The sequence below is a fragment of the Sardina pilchardus genome, chromosome 20 (assembly GCF_963854185.1).
Source record: "Sardina pilchardus chromosome 20, fSarPil1.1, whole genome shotgun sequence".
In the NCBI taxonomy this organism is placed as follows: Eukaryota; Metazoa; Chordata; class Actinopteri; order Clupeiformes; family Clupeidae; genus Sardina; species Sardina pilchardus.
In genome coordinates, this window is record NC_085013.1 from 20,709,496 (window position 1) to 20,734,709 (window position 25,214).

The 25,214-nt window shown below is 44.9% G+C and overlaps 4 protein-coding genes across 11 annotated transcripts in view; 1 reads left to right on the forward strand and 3 right to left on the reverse strand.

Annotated features, from left to right (window-relative positions):
• Positions 1-2,074, forward strand: part of si:dkey-229e3.2 (uncharacterized) — a 7,292-nt gene extending 5,218 nt beyond the window's left edge. Inside the window, exon 7 of the mRNA XM_062522838.1 lies at positions 847-2,074. Coding sequence (XP_062378822.1) covers positions 847-957 — 111 coding nt within the window. The 3' untranslated portion in view covers positions 958-2,074. The remainder of the gene's footprint in view (positions 1-846) is intronic.
• A 2,616-nt stretch (positions 2,075-4,690) lies between these two features.
• Positions 4,691-9,474, reverse strand: LOC134067536 (SERTA domain-containing protein 2-like). Its single transcript, XM_062522839.1, has 2 exons — positions 9,181-9,474; positions 4,691-7,405 (listed from the first exon to the last, which is right to left on the reverse strand). The coding sequence occupies exon 2, from the start codon at positions 7,399-7,401 to the stop codon at positions 6,508-6,510; it is 894 nt and encodes a 297-aa protein (XP_062378823.1). The 5' UTR covers positions 7,402-7,405; positions 9,181-9,474; the 3' UTR covers positions 4,691-6,507.
• A 520-nt stretch (positions 9,475-9,994) lies between these two features.
• Positions 9,995-17,509, reverse strand: LOC134067159 (uncharacterized). 8 transcript variants are annotated; one of them, XM_062522246.1, is made up of 6 exons: positions 17,395-17,476; positions 16,228-16,277; positions 14,933-14,988; positions 14,229-14,406; positions 13,628-13,979; positions 9,995-12,624 (listed from the first exon to the last, which is right to left on the reverse strand). In XM_062522246.1, the coding sequence occupies exons 4-6, from the start codon at positions 14,393-14,395 to the stop codon at positions 11,755-11,757; spliced, it is 1,389 nt and encodes a 462-aa protein (XP_062378230.1). In that variant the 5' UTR covers positions 14,396-14,406; positions 14,933-14,988; positions 16,228-16,277; positions 17,395-17,476; the 3' UTR covers positions 9,995-11,754. The 8 variants fall into 8 exon arrangements, with proteins under 8 accessions (XP_062378230.1, XP_062378231.1, XP_062378229.1 ...); XM_062522247.1 differs by lacking the exon at positions 16,228-16,277 and having other exon boundaries at positions 17,395-17,509; XM_062522245.1 differs by having other exon boundaries at positions 14,933-16,277; positions 17,395-17,495.
• A 2,639-nt stretch (positions 17,510-20,148) lies between these two features.
• LOC134067609 (probable G-protein coupled receptor 132) lies at positions 20,149-24,013 on the reverse strand. The gene is made up of 2 exons (XM_062522965.1): positions 23,817-24,013; positions 20,149-22,267 (listed from the first exon to the last, which is right to left on the reverse strand). Exon 2 carries the CDS (start codon positions 22,226-22,228, stop codon positions 21,209-21,211), a length of 1,020 nt encoding a protein of 339 aa, XP_062378949.1. The 5' UTR covers positions 22,229-22,267; positions 23,817-24,013; the 3' UTR covers positions 20,149-21,208.
• Positions 24,014-25,214: the final 1,201 nt, after the last annotated feature.

Below are 25,214 nucleotides of genomic sequence, written 5' to 3' on the forward strand. Positions count from 1 at the left end.
TTATCGTTATTGGTGTGAACGGCCGTTTACAATCAAAGCTAAGCTCTAATGGGAGTTAAAGGTATACTATGCAGGATTGGCGATTTCATCGCCGGTTTCGCTTTCACTTTTCAATTTCGCTCGTTTTATGCTTGCATATTTCTCTGCAGAGCTTCCCCTAGCTTTAGCGTGTATATTTTACAAAACTCCTCAATCGGTCAGTCTGCCGTGCCTTTTCATGAGACTTTACATCACACTTCCTGGAGTAGAGCATGGGTGCGTGCCCGAGGTCTCCTGAAGTTGCAGTGGTTCTACTGCTACAGACCACTAGAGCGGCCAAAAAAACACCGTTCGACCAGTAATGACTCATTTAAACATATATAACAGTATGGAACGAATTGATTAACTGAAAAACGTTGCATAGTATACCTTTAAAAAAAAAAAAATCAGACTTGAAGCGAAAAAGCACCATCACCATCATTATTCCCATTGTTATCCTGTAGCTCCTACAGTACCTTTAGCTGATGTTCTGGAGGTGAAACAGTGCACCGCAACGTACAAGTGCATTTCCGTTTGAATCTTTTTGTGTTGCTGATCAGGCTCATGTGAAGTGACTTTTGTCGCCATGTTTTACGCAGTGCTGCTTAAAGTCCGTGTTAGAATGAGCGTGTTCACTATCATGAAGAACATACTGTATGACCCCTTGACCTCTGTGTCTGTCTTCCTCTCCATCTCTCTTTCTCTCTCCCATTTCTCTTTTGTTTTCTTGCTCTCTTCGCTCTCTTCATTTCTCCATATCTCTATCCATTTCTCTTCATCTGTCTCTCCTCTCCTCCTTTTCCTCCTCTGTTTTGATCTGCCCCGCAGCTGTTGGCTCCATCCTGCTTCCCCCAGACCCCCCCGTTCATGTACCAGGTGTCCCTGCGCTGGATCAGGCAGTGCAACATCCAACTGCAGGCCCACAAGCAGGGCAAATGACCGCTGCCATGGCGCCCTCAACAGGCATATCCAACAATAGACACACAGGCATCAACATGGCAAATGACTGTTGTAATGATGCCCTCAACCGGCATATCCAACAACAGACAAACTCCCATCAACATGGCTGAAGACCTCCTGCAGTGATGCCACCAACAGGCAAACTCCCATCAACGTGGCAAAGGCCTGCGATGAGATCCTCAACAGGCATGCCAACCTGGCAAAGACATTCATTCAAGTATGCTCAAGTTCTCAGGCCCTGTACCAGAACGCAGGTGTTGGCCAGGCCATGGAAGAGTTCAAATAGAGATATGTAACATATATAACATATTCAACAGCGTCTAATTTCACATTTTCTTTGCTCTGTGGTGAAGTGTGCCATGAGGAGGGCGCTATCGCCCAGATGTTTACTCTGCTGCCTTATCTCACTTACTGCGCACTCCTGTCCACCAAACACTGAAAAACATACTCCAATGGCATACACACGCACACACACACACACACACACACACACATTCATACCCATTCAGCTATGCACTCTTTTAACCAAAGAGGTGCCAATCCTTTGCTCTGGATATTCAACTGGACTGTTCAAAATGCTAGTGTCCTTCAACAGTGCTAGCTAATCTCTGGCCCGGTCATCCCTCAATGACTTTTAGCATTTACGCTTGATCTCCGCATCTGATCGTTTGCACACCAAATCTGATCACAGATGCTGCCATTGTGGATGTAGATCGACTCAGTTACACCCTGCAAAACCAAACAGTGATTTGAAACGCTAATTTTGACAACAGGCCCCAGTCGTGGCGCGACTGACTGGGGCACCTGCACCGCACGCAAAAAAAAAATAAAAAATTGACACCACAGATGAATGAAGTCAGCTCTTAGGCAGAGCCACTCCCAGAGAAGAAGTCAGTTTATGAGTTATGAGTACACTAGTAACACGGGGCACTTTTTAGTTATTGTTTAACTAGTTTATTTAGTCAAGTTATTGTTTGGCAGTTGGGTCTGTTGTCGTGAAGACACCACCTGATTAGCAGAACTGCTCAAGGACATGGGCTGCGTAGCTTGCTTTCCAAAACTCAAAGGAAGACGTTTGGGGGACCGGCGGAGAGAGAGAGAGAGAGGGGGGGGGGGGGGGGGGGGGGAGTAGGATCACGCGGCCCACCGAGTAGGGAGTAGCATCACCCTGAGTCGACACCACGCTCTCCTCCTTATCTTTCAGCCGCAGAGTGTTCCAGCACACAAGGAAAGTATCAAAACAATAGGAGAGTCGGGCTGAAAAACTCACTTGAAAACCACAACTAACTCCATCGCAAGTTTAAAGTGTACCAGGCTGAGTGAAGGGCACAGCCAAGGGTTTTTTTTTAAAGCACAATATGCAGTAATATGCTGATGTCAAGTTTACACCGTGGCTAGTTACCCGTCCAGCACTAATGCTCTAACGCTAGTTAGATTCTCCTTGGGCTGAATGATGTCTGTGTCTGGCGAACTCGAATGAACTGTATCAAACTTGTCCATTATCATGTTATAATCAGGAGGGTGGGGGGTACACTCAAATGCTAGAGGCTGGTTTTCATTTTTTTTTTTCATTTTATTTGATTTCATTTCATGATCTGAATGATTCTGCCTAAAGAGTTTTATGTCTGCAGCACAAGTAGGCACACAGGGATATTATTGTCCTGTCCTGACCTTCAGCACATGTAAAATGGCAATAACCATTACAAGCATGAAACGAGCACTAAGCGCACAGCTGTGTGTGTGAATGTGACGATTTATAGTATGTTCTCTTAAAGCTTTTTTTGTAACCTTCCGTTAGCTTTGATGTCCTGTGTGATTTGATAGCAAGAGAACACCCAGTACACTAGTGCCTTTGTGTGAGTGAGAATGAAATGAGTCTGATTACCAATTTTATGATAAGAATGTTATAAGTAATGTTAATGTATTTATTAAACATTTTGCCAAGATTTGCCAGTCAATGTGCTTGTTTTTTTTTTTTTTTTTGGTACATTTACAGAAGTGGGAAGATTTGTGACTGACAGAAATATTTGCTTGAGGTTTGTGAGATGAAAGCATTCGCTACAACCAAGCCGTCTCTCTTGAGTCTCTTGAGTCCTTGTGTGCTACTGTGTCCTGCTCAGGTCAGGTTACATTTGGGGAGAAGAACCACAGACCTCCTGAGAGAGAGGGTGATGCAACAACTCTCATAGCCACTGCGCACCTTACGCTGTGCCACCACTAGAGGGTGCCGATACAACAGATTCACCAAACGTCATTGTTGTTGTCAACACAGCACAGGCCCCAGCTGTTGTTGTGTTATGTAGTTGTGATACCCATGCAAAAGATCCTTGATTACTCCGCTTTAACCCTTTCTGCCCAGGCTGCAGGCTGGCTCACGAGCGGACCTGGCCCTGTTCCGTCCAAGGGCTGGGCCACGTGTGTTCTAGAATGAGCTCTTTTCATGAGTGGAGTGTCTCACTGTCAGTTGAAGGGCACATTAAATGGCTATGGTATTATTTTAAATGTTCAATACTGATACATACTTTACCTCTTGTTTACTTTATAGTTGTGCGTAATGAAATACATTCCTATCTGTTCTCTAGTCTAGAGAGAAGGATGCTTTCCTGTGAATTTGGTCTAGTTATCTGGATGGCTCATTTTCATATAGCTCGTCCGTGGTTCAGAGGACAAACAGTAAAATAAAGATAAAATGAAGCCTGATCATTGGTGAGTTACACGACACAAAACCTGTCTGAACTACACCTTGGTGTTAGGTCCTACACACATTACATTCAAATAGATATCTTTGTAAGACATATTTTTCTCTTTTGGAAGAGAGTCATGGACAGTAAATCGCAGAAAAATACACCACAAAAATTACTTTTACTTCTTTTTCTTTAATCACCTGTTATATAAACAGTACAGGTATATTGCATAGCTCATACAAAGAACACTTCTGTACACACGGTATGTGGGTCGCAGAGGGACGGGGGAGAGAGAGAGAATACATTTTCATCTTTGAGAAAAGGCCCCTGAAAACAGGAAATGTGACATGCTAAGAGGAAGTGGCTACAGTCATTGACTGCCATCTGTGAAGTAAGTCAGTAAATGGAAACATTACATCCTTAATACTGAAATGTGTCTTGGAAACAGACAAGAAAATGAAAACAAAAACACGATTCGAAGTTGACTTCACCTCTTGCTGCTCAAATAGATTGAAATGATTTCAGAGAGGCTGCAGAGATCTGTATAAAATATTATGTAAACACAAACGTAAACAAACAGCTGTAGGCCTATGTCTAATTCAGAAATCCACCTGTGTTCAGAACACAACACACCCACAAGTATTGGATAGAAACTGGTCAAGATGTCGGTCTGCTAGTCCCCATGATTCACAGGAGCTATATATACTGTATATATACACACACACTGCTTGTTATGAAACCGTGTAAAAATATTCAGGAACATTTCTGTCCGTAAGATAAAAGTAGAAAGGCAGAGTGTCATTCTGCAAGGGGCCTCCTGCAGCGGCTGCGTTTGCACACACTGAGAAAGGACGGCGGCGTCGAGGGAGAAGCAGAGAGAGAAAGAGAGCTATTTTACAATCTAGTACTTCCCATGTGACACGAGTCACATTACCACTCTGCTAAAACATCCCCTCCCCCACATCTCTTTTTCTTTCTCAGTTCAGATAGTTCTCTCTCTCTCTCTCACTCTCCCTCCCTCCCTCCTCTCCTCTCCTCTCCTCTCCTCTCCTTCTCTCCCCCCTCCCCCCTCCTCCTCCACAGTAAGTAAGAATGCTGACGGGGTGTCAGCGTACGTTAAGCCTGACGCAGGCAGACGAAGGAAAGGAATTTTCACTCATTGGCGTCGAAAAACGCTCCTCACAGTGTATCTTGTGTCCCATTTCTGCTCAGATTGTCAACATTCCACCTCCTGATGATGGCCCACGATAGCTGTGGACGCCGGGCCAGGTCTTCATCCCCAGACCTGGTGCTGATTGAGGCCACGTCTGGGCCAGACCAGGCCCAAAGCCGTTCTGCAGTCAGGTCCATCGTGAAGGCACAGTGTTGTTTTGAAGCAAATAACAAGGTTGCTATGGTGATTCCAGACATCCATGAAGTTTCGCTGAGGGGCTTAGAGAAACTGTCCATGGGTTTTGATAGGAGAGTAGAAGTCAAAGTAAACAAAGTCGCCTACATAAATATTTCTAAACAGCAATTGTGTAATTGCTGCCAAATGACAGTCCTTCTCCATCTCCAAGACAAATAAATAAAATGTATGGCCAGAATACCGTAAAGTTAATCACATTAACTTCAACAAACACTCGTTGCCAAGAGGTAGAATATATTTGTCTCAGGATGTACTCATCCAATGTATTGACAAACTCCTTAATGTACACACAATTCATAACTCCTCTGCAAAATTACAATAAAATCTTTCTGACAACATTTACAGACTAGTGACTCTCCTCGTGTGCTTGTTTTCATTCAAGTAGGTGATAATGAATGGATTAGTTTGACTTGCTTCAAATCTCACTCTTGTTTCCATATTCAGATACAACATTGTAAAAAAAAACAAATACAGAGTATATATGAATATATATATAAAAATACAAACATTTTCATTGAAAAAACAAACAAACAAATCCTTCAATAAACCAGACAGTGGCAGTACATTGTTGGTCAGCTGTCACATTGGGTGCTGGATAATTCCACTCTTGAGTACAATTCAAATCAGCTATGTGTCTCCCCGCCTCGTTCATTCCTCTGGGTTCATAAAAGAATACCTTGTGGCATTTCAGTGCAATTAAGTGTGCTAAGTGCAATGCGGCAACAGCCGCCCAACAATAAGGCGTGACTGCCCTGTCCAACACACTCTTGAGTGTAGGCCACAACTGCCCTCTCAAGCACACTTTTGAGTTTAGGCCACAACTGAATCAACTTTCAGTTTCTGTTTCAGGTCTGGCTGTAGCCGTGACATCACCAGACCAGATATCAACATGGACAAAGCACAGTTCCAGACTTGAATGATGACAGAGAACCTCAGAAAACTGCTGATCTCATCATTAGAGTATTCTGAGTATCCGTATCAAAGCGGAACGTATTTAGCAGACGGCGCGTGCTGCATATCATACGCCACTCCCTGTTTCTCCTCTCATCGTCTGTTGGTCTTCCATGCTGGTGTCAGCAGCAGACATGTTACGACAGTCCTCTCTCCCTTACAGACCATTCTCTCCCTGGGGAACTGACCATCTGCCCACCACCTTTAGGCCCTGCTTCACTAGTGGGCCACCACATCATTCCCCTAGTCATGGAACCCCCATGGAGTCCCCCCAGCCTAAGTTATGTTAAGTTATTTGAGTCATGACCCCTGCCTGTACCTCCAAAATGTACCCCAGGTCTCCTTGCCGATGCTGCGGGCTTCTCTGGGGTACCACAGCCCCCCCGAACACCCTTGGGGCTGTAGGACTGAAACCCACAGGGCCATTTCAACCTGGGGTGCCAATGTCCACCCACCCCGGCCCTTTGCTGTCCCCATGAGGGAGATCTATGACCCCACCAGGACTTCCATGATGTGGTCAAGGTCGCTGACCTCGGAGAAGCACAGCTGCAGTGTGGCTGAGGAAGGGCAGCTGGCGCCCATCTTGAGCTCCCCGTCATCCATCCCAGAGAAGGGGGAGGCGGCGAGCGAGGCCGCCCGCGAGGAGCCGAGCGCCAAGATGGACGACACGTCCGACGCGTCGTACATGGACGTGTCGATGTCCTCGAAGATGTCGTCCAGCGCCAGGTCGGACAGGTAGCCCGGGGAGTTGACCAGCTCGAACGAGCCCAGGAGCGAGTGGAAGCTGCGTGACGGGCGACTCTCCGGCGAGGACGGAGGGTCGTCCGGGGTCATCAGGGGCGTAGACGTCGCCAAGGAGGCGAACGACGACGAGACGAGAGACACCTCCAGCTCAGCCTCTTCCTCCTCCTCTTCCTCCGAGCAGCCCGGGCAGGTGAGCAGGCTCCCGACGCTGTCCAACCCGCTCACATCAAACAGGTCCTGGGGTGAGCTGAGTGGCACCAAGGCTTGGGCTCCACATGCCAGGCTGGGCGTCTGTGGCGGCGGGGTGGCAGGAGTGGCAGGGAGGGGGCCTGTAGCGGCGATGGCAGCAGCAGCGGCTAAGGTCACCGACTCCTCCCCTTCCTGTCTCATCTCTTCCTGTATCTGCCGGAGCGTGTTCACCAGCAGGACCGAGCGGTGCAGGCTGGGCTCTGTGCGGATCTGGCAACCCTGGAGGATCTGGCAACCCTGCAGCTTGTCCAGGCACAGGCTGAGGACCAGCTGCCTCTGCTGCAGGTAGGACACACCTGAGGCTGAGTTGGGGTCCGCAGCGTCCACACCCCCTATCAGCTTATCCTCCTGGACGTCCCGCTTCCGTTTTACTCCACGACCCAACATGAAGCTGGAGAAGACAAAGACCAGCGCAAGTGTTACAGTCGCTGGGGTAAAATACAGATTGTAGCTTGTACTATGAGACAGCGCATCAGATAACTTGATAATGGGTAGTACCATGGTTACATCATCTGTAATACACTATCCATAAATAGACTATCAAGTTTGTCAAAAAATGCTCTGTCTGTAGCCTACTGACTGCCAACTATTTATCACCAAGAAATTGTAGGCTACTCTGGATTACAACACACTGTTCTGTTCATAATCCACTTGAGGACTTTCACCTCAAGCTCATAATGAATTTCAATTAACGCGGTTTAGTAGATTTTAAGATTCGTTTGTGACTGTAGCTTTTTAAAAGCAAAGTGTTCACAGACGCTGGCGCGACGCTGGCCTCACTTCAGCGCTGTCTGCAGTGGTTATTATTACATGGAGACTAGAGCTTGCTGTCTCTTTCCCTGTTTTTTCTTTTCTTTTTTTTTCATTCCCACTTGACTGACTCAAGCGATCAGTTTGTCTGCTGCTAACACAGTGGAGAGAGGGCCGAACGGCAGGCGAAGGGGGGAGGGGGTGGACAGTGCGCCGAGCAGAGAGCGGAGAGGGGAGAGGGAGAGGAAGGGGGAGGAGGGGGATTCAGTGTTATGTAAAACAGTACAGATTGTCTGGGACGGAGATGCAGCTGCCGCTCGGCACCACGAGATGAGAGAGAGAGAGACTGAGAGAGAGGGAGAGATAGAGAGAGGGAGAGAGACAGACAGAGTGGGAGAGAGAGAGAGAGAGAGAGAGAGAGAGAGAGAGAGTGGGAGAGACAGGGAGAGAGACAGACAGAGTGGGAGAGAGAGAGAGAGAGAGAGAGAGAGAGAGAGAGAGAGAGTGGGAGAGAGAGAGAGAGAGAGAGAGAGTGGGAGAGACAGAGAGAGAGACCAAGAGAGTGGGAGAGGGGCGAACGCATGGGTCAAGCTGACATGGAGACAGAGAGCGTCCGGGAGGAAGAGCTCTCTGCTCAGATGCTGTCTACATCAGAATGTATTTGCCTGATGAAGGAGTTTAATCAAGACGGCGAATGGCAGCACACATGGAGCAAAATGCACGCGTCTTGCTTATAATAAATCTGATTGGAGGCGAGAGCCACTAAACAATTCCTTCACCTTCCTTTAACCTCCCTCTTGAGGTTTAGTGCTCTTCCATCCAAATTGTGATGTTATCCCATGGGAACTGCTTTTAAGGTACAAATAAACGCACCACACACACTATAATAACTATATGCTTTTAGCTTTGAGGCTGTTTTGAACGAACCAGTCTCCTCTAGAAGGCTAGTTTATGTTTTTTTTTCTGTTAGTTTAGGATCTTAGGCAACCCATGTTGTTTATTCAGCGCTTAGCTCATCTTTAGGCTTGTTGAGTGGCGGGTTTGATTCAAAACCTGAGTGTTGATGTCTGAGGCAACTTCCATTAGCTACCGAGTGTCACAGGCAAGTGCAGATTCGCATTCCTGACGCCAGTAGAGGCTGTTGGTCGAAATCTCTCATGCACTTGACAGAGATAAAAACACTGAGAACTGAGAGCGCGTAAAGACAACAATTAATTTACTGCTCACAAGACACTCTCGTTTTCAGTCAAACTAATTGGTTTTATGGATTCTATCCCGTTGCACAGTGAGGAAAGGAATAGGCTAATGCAGTAATGTCTTTGTGAAATAATACTCATCACAACTGTATGTACACAATTATCATGAAAAACAAACAAACTCGTTCAGCTAGTACAGTATCAGCCACAAGCCACTCACCCTCCGTGCCCACTACAGCCAGTTGATTGAAACAGTTGTGCGTCGGGTCCATGCGCATGATTGGCGTTTTATTGTGGTGTTTTCCGTTCCTCTCGTCTCCCCGCATGCAGCCAGAGTGATTCCTCAAGTTGTTGTCGGCTGGGTTCGCGCGAGAAACATACAGCCCGAGCTCATAAAAGCACGAAAAACAAATAATGGACCATTGATCATCTCTGCGCAGTCATTCGCCACTGACAACCGAGATGCCAAACAGGTCGTCAACAGAGCGCAGGCAGAGCTGACGTACCACGTTAAGCCCCGGGTCGCGGTGGTGTGGAGGGAGGGGGTAGGGCGAAGGGAGGGGGGGTGATAAAAACACACGGAGGGCCGGGGAAAACAGCTCCCCGGGGCGGAGCTCTAGTGTGCCACGCTCAGTGGATCAGTGGACTGAACCTCCGCCGTCCCGCCCTACGACGCCAGATCTCCGCCCTCACTCACCGGAGGAGGAGTAGGCTACTGTGGACAGCCCTCGGGCGCTCACGGGGCACCGAATGTGCAAACAGGCTGAAGGAACAAGTCTCCAACAAGTGACAGAGACCGCGCGACGCCACAGGAATGTCGCACGAGAAAAGGGATTGAGTTAAAAATGCATAACACCGCATTTCAGGCCTTCATTTCGATATGAGACATGTATATTATAAAGTCCATTGGTATTGTTGTACAATAACAGTAAGCTCATAGGCCTTATAGTAGTAATAAATCACTCCAAATAAAGTAACCAAAATAATGATTGCACTCGACTTCAGAAATAAAACAAGTGAAAGACACTCACACATATAGCAATGCAAAATTTTATTTTTAAAAAATATTTACAAAGTTGCTACAATATACAATCTTCATAGAAATATAAAAATTCATACTGTCTTTGTTGTTTGGACCTGACATCATTCGGTGGTGTTACAGTTACTGATGACCTACAAGTGGTAGAATTCCTTCCTAGTGATGGCACACAGAAACGATGATCATAACACGTTATCTGGAGTCATCCTGAAGCACAGGACATAATCATTGCTAAAGTAACTTTGCTGAAAGAGGCAATGCTTAACCAACACGGAGCGGCATTTCGGAGAAATTAATAATACAAATGACGCATCGGTGCACTCCAAAGAATGAATGGAATGCTGATCTCTGGAGGAGAGGAGTTTTGAGAGAAGCGTAACCACATGCATGACTCCGATCTAAACATAGCAGAAACGTTTGTACCTCTTCAACATAATACAGATAAAATGATTCACATCAGTATCATTTTTTTGTAAAAAATAACAATACAAAAATAATAAAATATGGCCTCCAACTGCATAAAGTTAACAGGCGCTTTTTTTTAGAGGCAACAGTTTAAATACTTAAAAATTCGCCATTCTTTCAAACGTTTTATGTTAATTGTAACCAAGTTAAAAGACTATCCCTTTCTCCATAGAATGAAGACATATTCTAAACAAGACATATCATCTGAGGATCACCCATAGGTCTCCAGAGCTGGGACAGTTCATCTGAAATCAAACAGCAAAAAGAAAAGGGAAATTGGGGGGCACTGTAGTTGAACCAACAAGGCATCCAAAAGGAGTTCACTTCTGTTTTCTGAAAACTACAGGGCGTTCTCTGCACTAACACTTTAGGATCTCTCTCCAAATGTTTACTCATGAGTATTGCACAGTCTTCTGAAAGCCCTCTGCAGAAGGTGGACTGTTATATCCCATCTGAAGCAGAGAAGTCTGTGGAGCTTACTACTCTCTGTGGAGGGGTGGGGGTGGGGGTGGGGGTAAACAAAAACAATAATTGCATTGCTTGATACTTGAAGCAAGACGGTAGCCATCATTGCAGACTGACTCCTCTTCAGAATTGACAGTGGATGATGATAGAACAATCACCTCCTGCTCAGCTGATTCTGGATCAGGTGTGGCCGAGGTCATTCCCAGAAAGCGTTGCTAATTGGGCAGTGTCCATGTCAATCACTGGGCACACTTAACAGTACACAGGCCTTGCATCGTGTTGATGTTAAACATACACACATACACACACACAAACATACATACACACATACATACATACATACATACATACATACATACATACAAACAAACAAACAAACAAAGACAAACATGTTTCTACTTGCTGGATGGGACATATATTTATCTGGTCGCTCATTAAGGAGAAATATTAATATCTTTGTTGTTCTCCACATATACAACTTTATGAGATTCAATTTATGTAGTGTAAATTCACTGTCCGATGATAACAAACAATAAATTACAAAACAATAAATAAACAAAAGTAAAAACATACACCAGGAGACAGAAAACATATATAAAAAGATATGAAAAATAGAGCATACGTGCTTAATCTCAGTTTGTATATAAAAAAAAAAGAGTAAAAGTAAAATCATGGTGCATCTCATTTGTCCTTTCATTCAATCCATGTGGGCAGGGCTGTGTAGTACAGCCATTCCCATCCACACACACACACACACACACACACACGCACGCACGTCACACACTCATAAAACTACCCAGTCTTGATCGGTTGGCTGTGCTTGTCTTATGACCCGACGATGATCTCCATGATGTGGTCCAGTTCGCTGAGGTCCGGCCTGCAGCCTGTGGTGGGGTTGAGGGGTGTCTGCGTGTGGGTCTGGGTGTGGCTGGAGTTCAAGCTCTCCAGCAACTCAAAGGAGGTCCCCTTGGGTACCCCGACCCCTGTGTCCCCGCTGACCCCAACCCCACCCCCAGTAGCAGCACCAGCTGCGGCGGCAGCAGCGGCGGCAGCCGCGGCAGCTGCAGCGCCTTGCATTCCTGTCAGCATGGAGTCCAGGTCGTAGTAGGACGCCTCCACGTCCGAGAAAAGCTCCTCCAGCGCTGCTTCGGGGACGGGCGTGGGTCTGTTCGTCTCGAACAACGGGCTGAAGATCTGCTCCGTGGTTTTGGCCAGCCGGTCGCCTCCGTCCTCCCCCCCGGCGGCGGCCGCTGTCCTGTCATACGCTGCCACGTCGTCATCTTCGTCGTCCTCGTCCTCCTCCTCCTCCTCCTCTTCGTCGTCGGCGTCTCCGCTGCCTTTGCCGAACTCGTCGGCGTCCTCCATCTCCCCCGGGTGGCACATGGGCTCGCCCTGCCAGCGGGGACCCAGGCCCGCGCCCACCCCCATGCCCAAGCTCGCGCCCAGCCTGCCGGGCAGGAAGGGGCCGGACGACGCCACCGACGTCAGCGGCACGTCCCCGTCCTCGTCCACCACCACCTCCTCCTCTTCCTCGTCGTCCTCGTCGCAGCCCTCGTAGCCGATGGCGTTGAAGGGCGTGGCCGGCTGCTGCTCTGGCTCCTCCTCCGTGAGGGCGGAGCGGCAGAGGCGGTCGGAGGCGGCCAGACACTCCGCCTGAGCGTGGGCGTGGCTCAGGGCATCGGCTGCCGCTCCTACCTACAGGGAAACGGACATCGATGAGGGAGCGCAGAGCATGACTCATCACAAAGACAGCTGAACAGGTGACGCTAACAAGGAAGCCACATACAGGCGCGTAACTGAAGCGTTCCGCTTGCGACACGTAAAATTTTTCAATGTATGTGTGCAGCTATCACATCTGGTGTAGCTAATTCTACTGATAATAGTATAAGCTAATTGTTGCAGCAGACGTAACGCAAATGGAACGCTAGCCTTCAGTTATGTGCCCGGTGTAGCTTCCATGTAAGAGTGGCTGCTAATAATCATTGATGGAATGGAATCTGTGTGCATTTCAGACCCCTTTCCTTGGTTCATTTTTGATATGATTACTTGGACGAACACAACATGGCAAGGCCCTTAGTAAGTCTGGTCTGGCGTAAGAGAGTTTACATAATTAACACGGAAACCTTCAGTATCGGTCCAGTGAGCCATACGTCATAGGTTACATAGGCAACGTTTACAGGCCTCTCACTTCAAAACGAAACAGAAAGCTAAAGACTCATGTGACACAGCTCAGAGAGGAACTAGACTCCCTTTAAGCAGCAGAAACTGCCTGCTATCTTCCTTATCTGGTATATAAATAAAAAACACTTCACAACACACTTCTTTCAAGGATACTTTCCTCGATTAGCTATTTCCTGGTATTATAGGGTATCTTCAATGACTAAATGCCTACCCTTGTGCATATTAGCTGAAACAAATTCACAGCTATTAGGATATAGATCCGAACCTTCTCTTTTAAATCCCTATTGAGTATGTAACTTGACTACTTTCCCCCCACATTCAATAAAAGTAAAAAAGCCCATCACTTAAATTGAACAGAGGCTTCATTAACGTATTTACAGTAGTAACACCTGTGCTCGCCCTGCTACTTCATGATATCTCAAAATGGCTGCCGTGTGTGAAAAAGGTCTATACATAAATGGCTGAAGGTGAATGTCACTACTCGGGCGCATCTCAATTCTCACTGTCTGTGGCGCACCTGCCAGGTGAGGTCATAGGTCATCTCCTCCTGGATGTGGCGCACGGTGTTGGCGATGAGCACGGAGCGGCACAGGTTGGGCTCCACCAGCATGTGGCACAGCTGCAGCTTCACCAGCGACATGTTGAGCAGCGTCTGCCGCTGCAGGCTGTAGGACGAGAGCAGCCGCAGGCTCACGGGGTCCTCGCCCGCCAGCGCCCCCACGCCGATGCCAACTCCCACGCCCACGCCCATGCCGACGGCCACGCCGGTCCTCAGCGCGGCCTCTTCCTCCTCCTCCTCCTCGCCGCCTGCGTCCGCAAACTTTCGCTTGGTGCCCTTCTGAAACATGCTGCGCTTCTGAGGTCTGATGCTAAGGTGAGGAGGAAAAGCACAGGACATCAGTTAGTCCACTGCTCGGCGGCACACAACAGATATTACTGAAAAAATACTATTTTTTAACAAATCTATGCACTACCAAAAGTATGATTTACAGATTTAACACTGTAACAACTTCACTTTTTAAAAACAACTTCAAAGTATGCAAAAAGAAGTATGCATAAAAGTAGAAGTGATACTGTGACTAATATTTTTGTTTTTAGTTTGTTGTTGGGAGTCTTGCCGTTTGTTTGGGGGTTTTTGACGTCTACGAGGCAGCAGTGCTCTACCTTTCCTGAGACGAGGCACAGGCCAGAGCACGGCGGCTCTATCCCTCGCGCTCCTCCTGCCACGCCCCCGTACTTTAGTACGAGCGCCAGGCAGCCTAAGGCCCGCCCTCTCCCCGCCCATTCTGGGCTGCCCTGCTGGAGGGAACAACCACACACGGTTTCTTTAACGCACCACCCGCCCGATCCCCGCAAACCCCAAAACCCCAAGAGTAACACCAGTCAGTCCCGTCCCGGCAGTACAACAGCTGCAGCATGCTTCACCATCTGGCCCAATAGCTAACCAGGTTGAAATACAAAACACAAACACAAAATGCACATACTCAGAAATATGCACACACATGTTCGTTCAAACACACACACACACACACACACACACACACACACACACACACACACACACACACAAACAAACAAAAAAGACCAGTAAAGGCACATTAGACAATGTTCCCCACCCTTCCCTTACAGACACATAACTCATCTTTACACTACAGCAATATCCACACAATCCTGTTATAATTCTGGGCATTACATTTTTGTACACAAAACCTACTTCAGGCCATTATGACAGTCATGTACTGGGAAAATGTGCAAAGAGGGCACAGGCCTGTGGACAACAAGCAACAGTGTTGAAGTTGTAGGTGATAATGTGATTTCTTGCCTCTAATCTCAAAAATGACTTGGGGGGGTGATCCACTGATATGTCCTCCAATGTATCTGTGTACCAATGACACAAAATAACATATAGGGTCAACTGCACCAATCAACACTTTGCTTGAAACAAGCCTGGGGAAATGCCTACACTGGGGAATCCTAAGAACATGAGAGTAGTGCACAACACAATTTTTAGAACATTTTTGAACCAAAGTGACTTCCACCAAGCACATGTTCTGGTTCTGTGTGTTCTCTGAAGGTCACGGATGTGGTACCTGACAATGAAGCACTTGCAGCATTATTGTGGGCAAAATAAAGATTGCGCAATCTACACATGACTTCACGACCATGACGACAATACACCTGTGGGAGCAAAGGAGGTAGCCAGCCCATGCGCGAATATCCGGGAAGAGGAAGGGACAGAGTGAAAACGGAGTCGCAAATGTATGTAATGTGCGTGATTTGGGATTTGTTTGGGCTAGAACAGAAGATATGCTGTACATTAGTGTTCATACTCATCACAACATCTCTCTGTCTCTCGCACGCGCACACACACGCACACACGCACACGCGCACACACACACACACACACACACAAAATTTGTAAGAAATGTCCAATTTAAGTTAAACCTATAAAAAGAAAAATCAGTAGTGACAAAGGTGTAAGTAAGTGTCGTTAATGTCATGCTTATTACAGCTAAAGGATAAGATTACTGTCTAATCATGTAACAACACCCCTTTTTGAAGGCGGTAGTTTTGAAGTCCAACAATCTGCAACATAAATCAAACACAAGCCTCACAAAAATCACAGATTAACATGCCTACACCCTACAAAAACGTCCTCGTCCTGAAATAACAGATAAAAGGGAGAAAATATGCTTACTGTGTGACAACAGCAATATTTCAACATGAGATGACATCAAAACACACACAACTTGTGTCATGACTTAGTCTATGTCTTATGTGAAATACTGTTACCATACACACACACACACACACACACACACACACACACAAAAACATTTCATAAATATGCTATATGCTATGTCTTTTTTAATACCTGTTGTAAAACAAATTATTGTTACTCTGTCTTAAACTTCCCCAACTACTAAAGCAATATATGGTTTTCGCACTATCTACGGTTTCTATAGATAATGCAACTACTGCACTTAAGCTCACAAAACAATCCTAATACACGATAATGCCTGAGCAACTAACACCATATTTGTTTGGACAGCACCATTACAAAAAAAGAACAGCCCGCTTGAGACAATTTCCATCTCTGTTCTCATTTTTTCTTACCACATTAATTTCCAAGCTTTTCATAGGAGTGGGCTACTTGGTAGGATTCACTGAAATAGAATAAACAGCAGAGCAGAGGACATTTATATAAAAACGAAATGCCACCGAAGTAAAAGGTAACGTTAAAAGGACAAAAACGAATTCCACCAGGTGGCAGGAGGCCTACAGTTACACACAGTGTACAATATCTCTGATGGGGAATTCATGTCATGATGACTACGAGCTGTAACGTAATGACTCAGTTTGACTTACGTTACCTTATTATAATAGAACAGCTGTACATAAAAATCACATTAAACATACCATTTAAGCACACAGAGGTGAACGATCTAGCGAAATAGCGATTTGTTTAGGCAAACAAATGTAAATCTGATTTGTTTAGCCCCTGTACGATAGCTGAGATAACGTTAGCCAGTGTTGAACGACAGGTGAACGTTCGGATGTGGGGGGAGTTGAATGACGTTAACAGATAGCGACAGACAGCAGAAATAAAATAACATATCTAGTGCTAATTTGATAGCTTACGCTGAAAAGCGGATAGGTAAAGTAGTAGAACAATTCATGTCATGAAATAATATGTTCGTAACTTCACATGTGTACGTGTATACGGCTGGGAGAGATATGGACTCCCACACATTCATTCACAAAAGCTCGCTACACAATCGAGGAAGCCATTTTGAGACAACTCGCTATCATTAGTTAGCCTGCCGTCGCTAGCTAGCCAATTTTAGCTGCTAGTAAACGAACATCGAAATAGGAAGAAGTGCTACCGCCAAAATCTTCCCGTTCAGTGCAGACGTGGACATAAAAACGGTTTGTGTCAAATTGAAAGTAACAGAGTGTTGTTCCGTGACACCGTATTTCAGTTTCTTCGTGAAAACCCATGGACCATGGCTCTTTGCTCTTGGCAAGCAAGGCCAGATAGATTAGGGTTAGCTCTCTATCCTAGCATTTTGAGAACTTCCTTTTAGCTTGCTAACTAGCTCGATGGCTAACATCTCCTTTCGCCAACATAGGTAGCTAGCCAGCTAATGATAGCTATCTTTAAACCACTGATGGTCAGCGCCCCCTATCTCCTCCATTATTTGTTTCCGTGTTATCCCAATGTAACATCGTTGTTACTTCCTCCGTTGTTTTACGTATGATAAAAGAAATTAGTTTACTTACTTAAATGTATTTTGTTTTTAGCCAATTCTGCTCCACATAAAAACTTCAATGAGGGAGAAAGGGTCCGGCCGGTCGGAGTGAGATCATCGAAATTCTCCGTACGTCGCACGGATGGTTTTGGTTTCTGAGCTATTAACCAATGAAAACAGCAGTGTCTCTGATGGGGGTGGGGCGCTGCGTGGCGGCCTGTTTGGCTAGATGTTTTCTGTAGGCTACAGCTCTGCTAGATGCTGTTGAGATGCTGATTGTAGCCTATCCACACACAGTGTATAATAATATTTTTCTTAATAATAGGCTACATGTTATGCTGCAACCAGTTGTTTTAGTTCTGTATAGTCTTGGGATTGATGGAATAGACTGACTGACACAGACAGACAGACAGACAGATAGACAGATATAGATATAGGCCATAGATAGACTGAGTATGAATTTAGGCCTATGCGTACATACATTAAAGCAGGGAGGACATAAATGAGACAGGAAACCAGACAAGTAGACAAGAGGAGGAAGGGCATGGTTAAGATGTTGGATAATATACTGCTGTTTTAGTTATTTAATAATATCCTATTCTTTAACCATTTTAGCATCCATTAACATTTTAGTATCCAGAAATAAATCACTGTATGCTGAAACTCACTCTCGAGAAGTCTGCACAATACAATACACTCTTCATGATACTTTGGTTTACATGATGCCAGGAAACAAGAAGTTTGAGCCATTGTTATGCAAGCCAATAATCAACCAATAAAGGTTGTAATTCTCTAAAACTATTCTCATAGGTAGGCCTGTACTGCCAGGACAGAGATATTGTGCATTACGGATGTAAAACTAGGTCATGACTCATAGGCTACTACTCAGTGTATTTCAAATCAATCATTAAACAAAACGTATCACCTTAATAAGCTATTTACAATCATGGAATTTAATTTTTCTTGAAAACCCACCATCCCTGATAGATTGGGCTAGATTTTTACAGACAGGTCTAAACAGGTAGAGGTAGAGGAGAGAATTTCCGACACAATCATATCCTGTTTGTCAGGAAGACAGGAGAGTGCTCAGTTTCCTTTTGTGGTCAAACTTTTTAAAAGCTGGCAATATTTTCTTTTACATTACATTTACAATGCAATTACCTTATTGTAACCTTTCAATAACAAATGCATTTTATTTCATACAGTCAGTGCGGATCCTAGTGTGATGCAATGACCAGGTGGAAACAGAGAACAGTAGACTTTATGACAGACTGTGAAATGGTGCTTGTTAACCACCAACTGTCAATTTTACCAGTCAAGGAAATGGAGTCAGACAATTTTGTCCTTTTCAGCATATTGTGTGTACACTCAGTAGACTAAATGAACTTTAATGGGGGAATAACCCTGTGAATTCACTCTACAGTCTGGGATTTTTTGCAGGAAAAAGCATTTGTTTGTGTTTATATTTATATTGAAAATTATTAGCAGACACTTTTGAAAAAGTAAATGTATGTTATGTTTTATCTAAGGACCAAATGAAACACACCAGAGAGGTAGCTATATTTTAGATAAATTCCATGTAGGGTTTTGTTTTTATTTGGGGGACAGTCTGCATTTTGTTTTCAGTTTTTGGAGCCTGGGCTACCTACTGATACTGATTTTTTCCCCAGGGTACTCATGGAATGGGCATCTAATGGTTGTGAGGAGATGATTATTGCTGTGTGTTACAAAATGTTGAGTGTTACAAAAAATGTTATGGGCTTGAAATTGTGTAAAATCCCTGACAGTACCTACCTATAAATACTTTGCCTTATCTTTTGTGAACAATTAGGGTTATGTGTTATGTGTTATAGGGTTCTGTTTCCTGTGAGAGGTGATTGCAAGTTCAGAGGAAACAAGCTGTTGTGACCTCTCACAGAATGTGGTCGTTACATGAGATTAGATAATCGTCCTTCCTTCAAACAGATTATCATTTCGTCAGATTTTATCAAGTTATTTGAAAAGAAAATAGGAATTTGACCTTACATCTTGTTGAAGTTATCTGCAAATATTATGAAAGATATGTGAGGTTTCATCTGGTTTCATTCACATTTTCGTGGTAAAAACACAACTTGGTCTGAAGCATCACTTTTGCTATTTATTTGAATGTAACTTCTATCTGAACCTTTTGACATTGACTGTGCAATAAGGTTCCATAAGGTGTGTTTTCCAGATCATCAATGCTTGCTGAATGTGTACGTGACTTGATTTATTGTCTGGTACAATCCAGCTGTGATTTATGTTGGTTGCCACGGCCAAAAATAAAGACACCCCGGCCCACCTAAACTTACCACATTTCGGCTAAAAATAAATCATCCCTCAAAGGCTAAATTGTATCTCTTCCTACTTCTCTCCCAAGATTCCCCGTGACCTCAAAATGATACGATCGAAACAGGACATCATTGTGACTTGTGTTGCTGTTCAGTTTCACAGGAGCAGGTGTAATAATATACTGTTCCAGTGAGCACCTTGGTAACGTACATTCTCAGAAGGGTTTTTGTGAACTTCCTGTGTTAGTGTGTTCTGTGTGACTACGTGCACTCGCTGGCCACAGAGAGTAGTTCTGATTGTGTTCATCAGCAGACTGTGCTCTGTTTCTAACACAGTATGTCTCTCACCTCATTGCACTTGACATTGCAGTTATTATGTATTGAATATATATATATGAGACAAGGACAGAGATTGTACCAGAAAAGAGAAAGACAGAGTTAATTATGGAATGGAATAGAGAAAATCAGAACACATCTGACAATGACATCTTCCTTTTACTTACAGTCAAGAATATTATTACAAACATTTTACAGAAATATGAGATGAATTAGATACCATCTATCAATATTATGCAAACATATTATGTTAAAAACATCTCTTAAATATGGGCAGTCCTTAATACACAGTATGAAAAATGTCCAATTTATCAAATTAGTTTGTTTTGAGGCACTTGCCTTCACTCAGAACAGAAAAAAAGGCTGCACTTTGCATACAATCGTATTTATTGCACATTTATATGCAAAGTGCGGCCTTTTTTCTGTTCTGAGTTAACTTATACGTTTGGCCAAGCACTCTGAAAAGAAACAAACGAGACTGAGTGAAGCCTGCACTACCATACAATATATCTGCACTTGCCTTCACTCTCACAATCAAAAACGGTGTGCCTTGAAGTCACATTTCACTGCACTCTGCATCTTTCTGACAGCTTCCTGACCAAAAGGGATGGATATCCATGAACTCATCTGTTAAAGTACACTTCTACAAGCCGGCTTCATGGGCAGCAGAACAGATGTGCCTCTTCTCAGCACGGCTTGCTGACACACTGGAGGTTTGGAAGCAGAAGCATAGGCACTGTATTCACCTGTGAAGGTCTGGCCTTAGTTGGTGCACTGTTACACCTGCCATCTTACTCTGGAGGCATGCAAAGAGAGAGCACATTGCTAGGGTAGAGACAGCCAGCATTTTCACCTGTGCATATGGTAAATTCAGAGGTGCATTCAAATTAACAAACAAAGGTGAATGTTTGAAAACAGTTTTCAGTCGCAAACAGTCTGAGGAGGTTAATACAGTGGAACTGGATGTGAGTTTGACGAAGGCAACAATGCAATTACTGTTAGAATGGAATGTTTGCACCAAATTGTTCAATTTAACAGTTCAGAGAAAACATGTTCACCTCCAACGTTTGTCACTGTTTGCCAAATTTGAACGCACCTCAGGTATCACCACAGTGTCCTGGCTGGAGTGGCTGGCACATACAGGAGAGCATTCCAATGCAAATGATTCCGTTCATCACCTGTACAGGTGTTGACATGCCGTTAATGCCCGGTAATGCCCGAAGCGCCACTCAAGCCATTCCTGCTGGGGACATTGCTGTCAGTGACCTGATGCCTGGAGCTTCCCCAGCTTCGGACGCTGCTCAGGCCTCTCCGCACCTCCCTCCTGACGTTATCGCTGGACAGGACGTACAGGATCGGGTTCATGGCGCTGTTGATGGTGGACAAGCCCAGGAAGATACTGTAGGGAGTGTAGATGCGCTGGTTGAACAGGCACTCGTCGGTGCCCGTGTGGAAGGCGATGGCCCGGGTCAGAAGGATGGTGTGGTAGGGGGCAAAACACACCAGGAAGAGTATCACCACCACCAGCGCAAGCCGGCGCACCTTCTCCTTGTCCTTCACCTTAATGCTGCTACTGTCCTGGATGCTGGACAGGATTCTGCGGTTGGTGAAGACGAGGATCAGTAGAGGTATGAGGAATCCGATGAAGAAGCGAGCGTAGTTGAAGCAGGTCACCATCAGTGAGGCCTGCCCGGGCTCAAAGCAGCGCTGCGGTTTCTCACCGTCGGTGTTCCCCTCTTCCATAATAAAAACAGGCAGGTGACCCAAAGCCACGACGATGACAATCGCCATGGTGATTATCCAGGCATGTTTCAACTGTCGGATCCCTCGAGACTCCAGGGAGTACACAACAGCCACGTACCGATCCACGGACACACAGCACAGCAGGAAGATGCTGATGTACATGTTGTTGAAGAAGATATATCCTGTCCATTTGCAGGCCATCGAGCCCCAGGACCAGGTGTGATGGCTGTAAATGTATACTGCCCAAAGAGGAAGGGTGGCCAGGTACATGAGGTCACAGATGGATAGGATGAACAGGTAGACTCCCAGGACGTTTTTACGGCGCACCTGCAGCCAGGTCATGCAGACCGTGGCAAAGTTGGCCGGAACACCCACCACCAGCACCACACTATAGAGACTCAGGAGGGCCACACGATCCTGATCGTAAGGCATGGTACAGTTTGTGGACAGGTTCACAGGACGATCAGTTGTACTCATGTTCTACACCTGGGTCATAAAGAGGCACAGATGTGCTCACTGAAAAGAGAGGACAGACATGTTTGAAGTGAAGAATGACAACATGTGGTGTAAGTGGGCAGCAGAAAGATAGTTAAATACAGTGGCGTGACAAGGTTGTAACACTTCCAAATTAAGACAACACTAACAAATGTGACATCATTTGACAAAGCAAGAGGCACTGGCATCAAATCGACAACACATGACACTTAAAGCCTAAAGTATACAACACGTGATAATTTCACGTGTCAAAATGTAAAATTCACACAATGCATGCCAATAAGCCCAACACAACAGAGCATGCACTACATTCAGTGATACCGCTGTTTTGCAAGAGTTGTCTGCATCTGCTAGTGCTGTCTTAGTCACTTAGTTCCAGGTATTGATGCACTTGCAAAAAGTAGGCTAGGCGTTATGCCTATATATGGGGTGTAATCACACGTGGAACTTTATGTTCATCTTCAAGCCCAAGTTCTGCTATTTATTTGTAGATTTTTTACTCTGAGGCTTATTTTCAGCATCTGACAGACAATTCATTCTTAGTCCAGACATGTTTCAGTAATATCAATAGGCCTACAAGAAATTATTCTCTGAATGCAGCCTATCACTGTAACATGATGGAGCCTAAACTGCATAAATCCCAGTCAGCTTGAAATGCCCTAAAGCAGTAGGCTACAGCTTGCCAAGACAAAGATAATGTAGGCTAATGAGTTCATAGACTACTGACTGGTTTAACACAAAACAAACACAACTTTTTTCGGACTCACCTAAACACACCAACCGTCCATAAAATCTTAACAGTTTAGCCAATTCCGCATGATTTCCCTCAAGAGTTGGACTCGAGAGAAGACTTCAGAGTAGGCTACTACAGAAACTGATGGAGGATGCGACAAGACCTCCCTCATTTATTATGGTTCGAGGCGTCACATCATATTAAGGTCGGTGGCTGTTTTAAACGTTGCCCGAGAGGCTTGTCATGCATGGTGTGCACGGTCAAGTTCAAAGCGTCAGCGCCTAAATCCACAGTAGACGCAATGAAGGCAGTGTTACAACACAAGGCTGAGTGGAAGGGTCACTGAAATCACACAGTTTATGACAATAGCCTACTATGTGCGTCCGAAAGGATAGCATCTTTGAGTAAGAACGTACTGCTTGATTCTAGCCTAAGTTTTGGAGACCTAACCTACCGCAAAACAACAAGCCAACATAGGCCTACATTTATATGATCTATTCGTTTATTTTTATTTTATTTTATATTTTATTAAAATAAAATAAGGTAGACAATATGTGCAAATACCACGAGAAAATTGTTGAGTGAAATATATGTTGCATAACGCTACGCGGCTCAAAATAGTTGACCGAACAAATCACAAATTACAGCGTGCGTTGAACGTGACCAAGGATGTCTCTCAATTTTGGACGGCAGACAGTATTTAGTCAATCTTTCGTCAGAACACGACTTTAAACTCTTATAATGACAAAACATTATCCAATTGTTTTTTGTTTGTTTGTTTGTTTGTTTTTCAATTTGCATATCTTAGTAGTTGCTTTGAAATAATTATTTTCTTACCGCTAAGAAGAATGCGCGTAAACTCCGCTTGGATGCCTTGGCATGTTCACTCTGCAATTGGGCTAGTTTGAAGGCTACAGTGTGGTTAGAGGATGTCTGTCTCATCACTGATGTACTTGTGACAGGCAGACTGTGGTTGAAGCTCCAGATCGACATCCAACTGCAGGAAGTAGCTCAGACAGGTGATACAATACAGCCTAGCCTACCTACCCACAAGTAGGCTATGGCGTGACAATAAAGTGCGCCTCCAACTAATAGGCTGCTAACTAGTCCATGACCCCAGTGTCGTTTCGAATCTGAAATTCCTGAATTTTTCTTTAGTTAATTGGTATAAATATTAGGTTTAGCCAGACAGACAGACCGACAGACATATAGTCCTTTTAGAGTCACTGAAATAGAGAAGTAGGTTATAAAGTGGACACACAGATAACCCTTAGTTTGCACAAGAAAAGGAAGTTAACAGTATGAAACATCTGGTAACAGTGGAACAATTGAACCAGTGTGCCCTTTCCTGCTGACTGCCCTCCCTCCCGCTAAAGACAAGGCCACAGCAATTCCCAAAACACTGGTAAATATGTGTAATATCTGGATGAGAGGTAAGGAGGTGTGTGTGTGTGTGTGTGTGTGTGTGTGTGTGTGTGTGTGTGTGTGTGTGTGTGTGTGTGTGTGTGACCCTGCAGGTCATGTTTGGTACTGGCTGTTAGTTTGCCATGTGACACTGTTGTTGTTTTGATCCCACTCCCCTCTCCTATGTCACTTTCTGTAATAGACCTCTGAAGTTCGCCTACAAAAAAGCTACCATGCATCTTTGCCCAAATAAGGACATCCGGTATCTTGAGATTTTTTTCTATGGGAAAATAACATGGGGAGTTTGAATTATCGCACCTGTTAAACTCTCACACAGTTTTGTCCTCTGCCTTCGAGTGGATACTGTGATCTTCGGTAGGTGAAGACGGCACACTTTGATCTTTGCTACCCCAGAGCTAACTTACGATGCAACATGCCATGCAGTTAGCTTCAATTAACACCCAGATCTCCTTATATGGGCAAAGATGGCAGCTTTGGATCCTTTTTGTAGGCAAACTTCAGAGGTCTATAGTAGCTTATAGTTCCCTCCATTTTGTTTGAGCTCACTTGTTTCTCATTGTACTCTCGTTTGTGTCCAATCAATCACCCAGTGTATTTATACCATGCCCTTAGTGCAGTTTGTTAGTTCGTCCCAGTAGCTTCTGTGTGTTGTGTTTTCCATCTCTGTGAATCTTGTTGTGGAACTTGTGGACTATTTGCCTGCCTGTTCTGATTGGACCATTGTTGGATTACTGGACTGCTTCCTGACTCTGAGTCGTGACTGTCCTCTGGATTGTTTGCCTGCCTTGGACTGCTCTCTGTGGTTTTGAA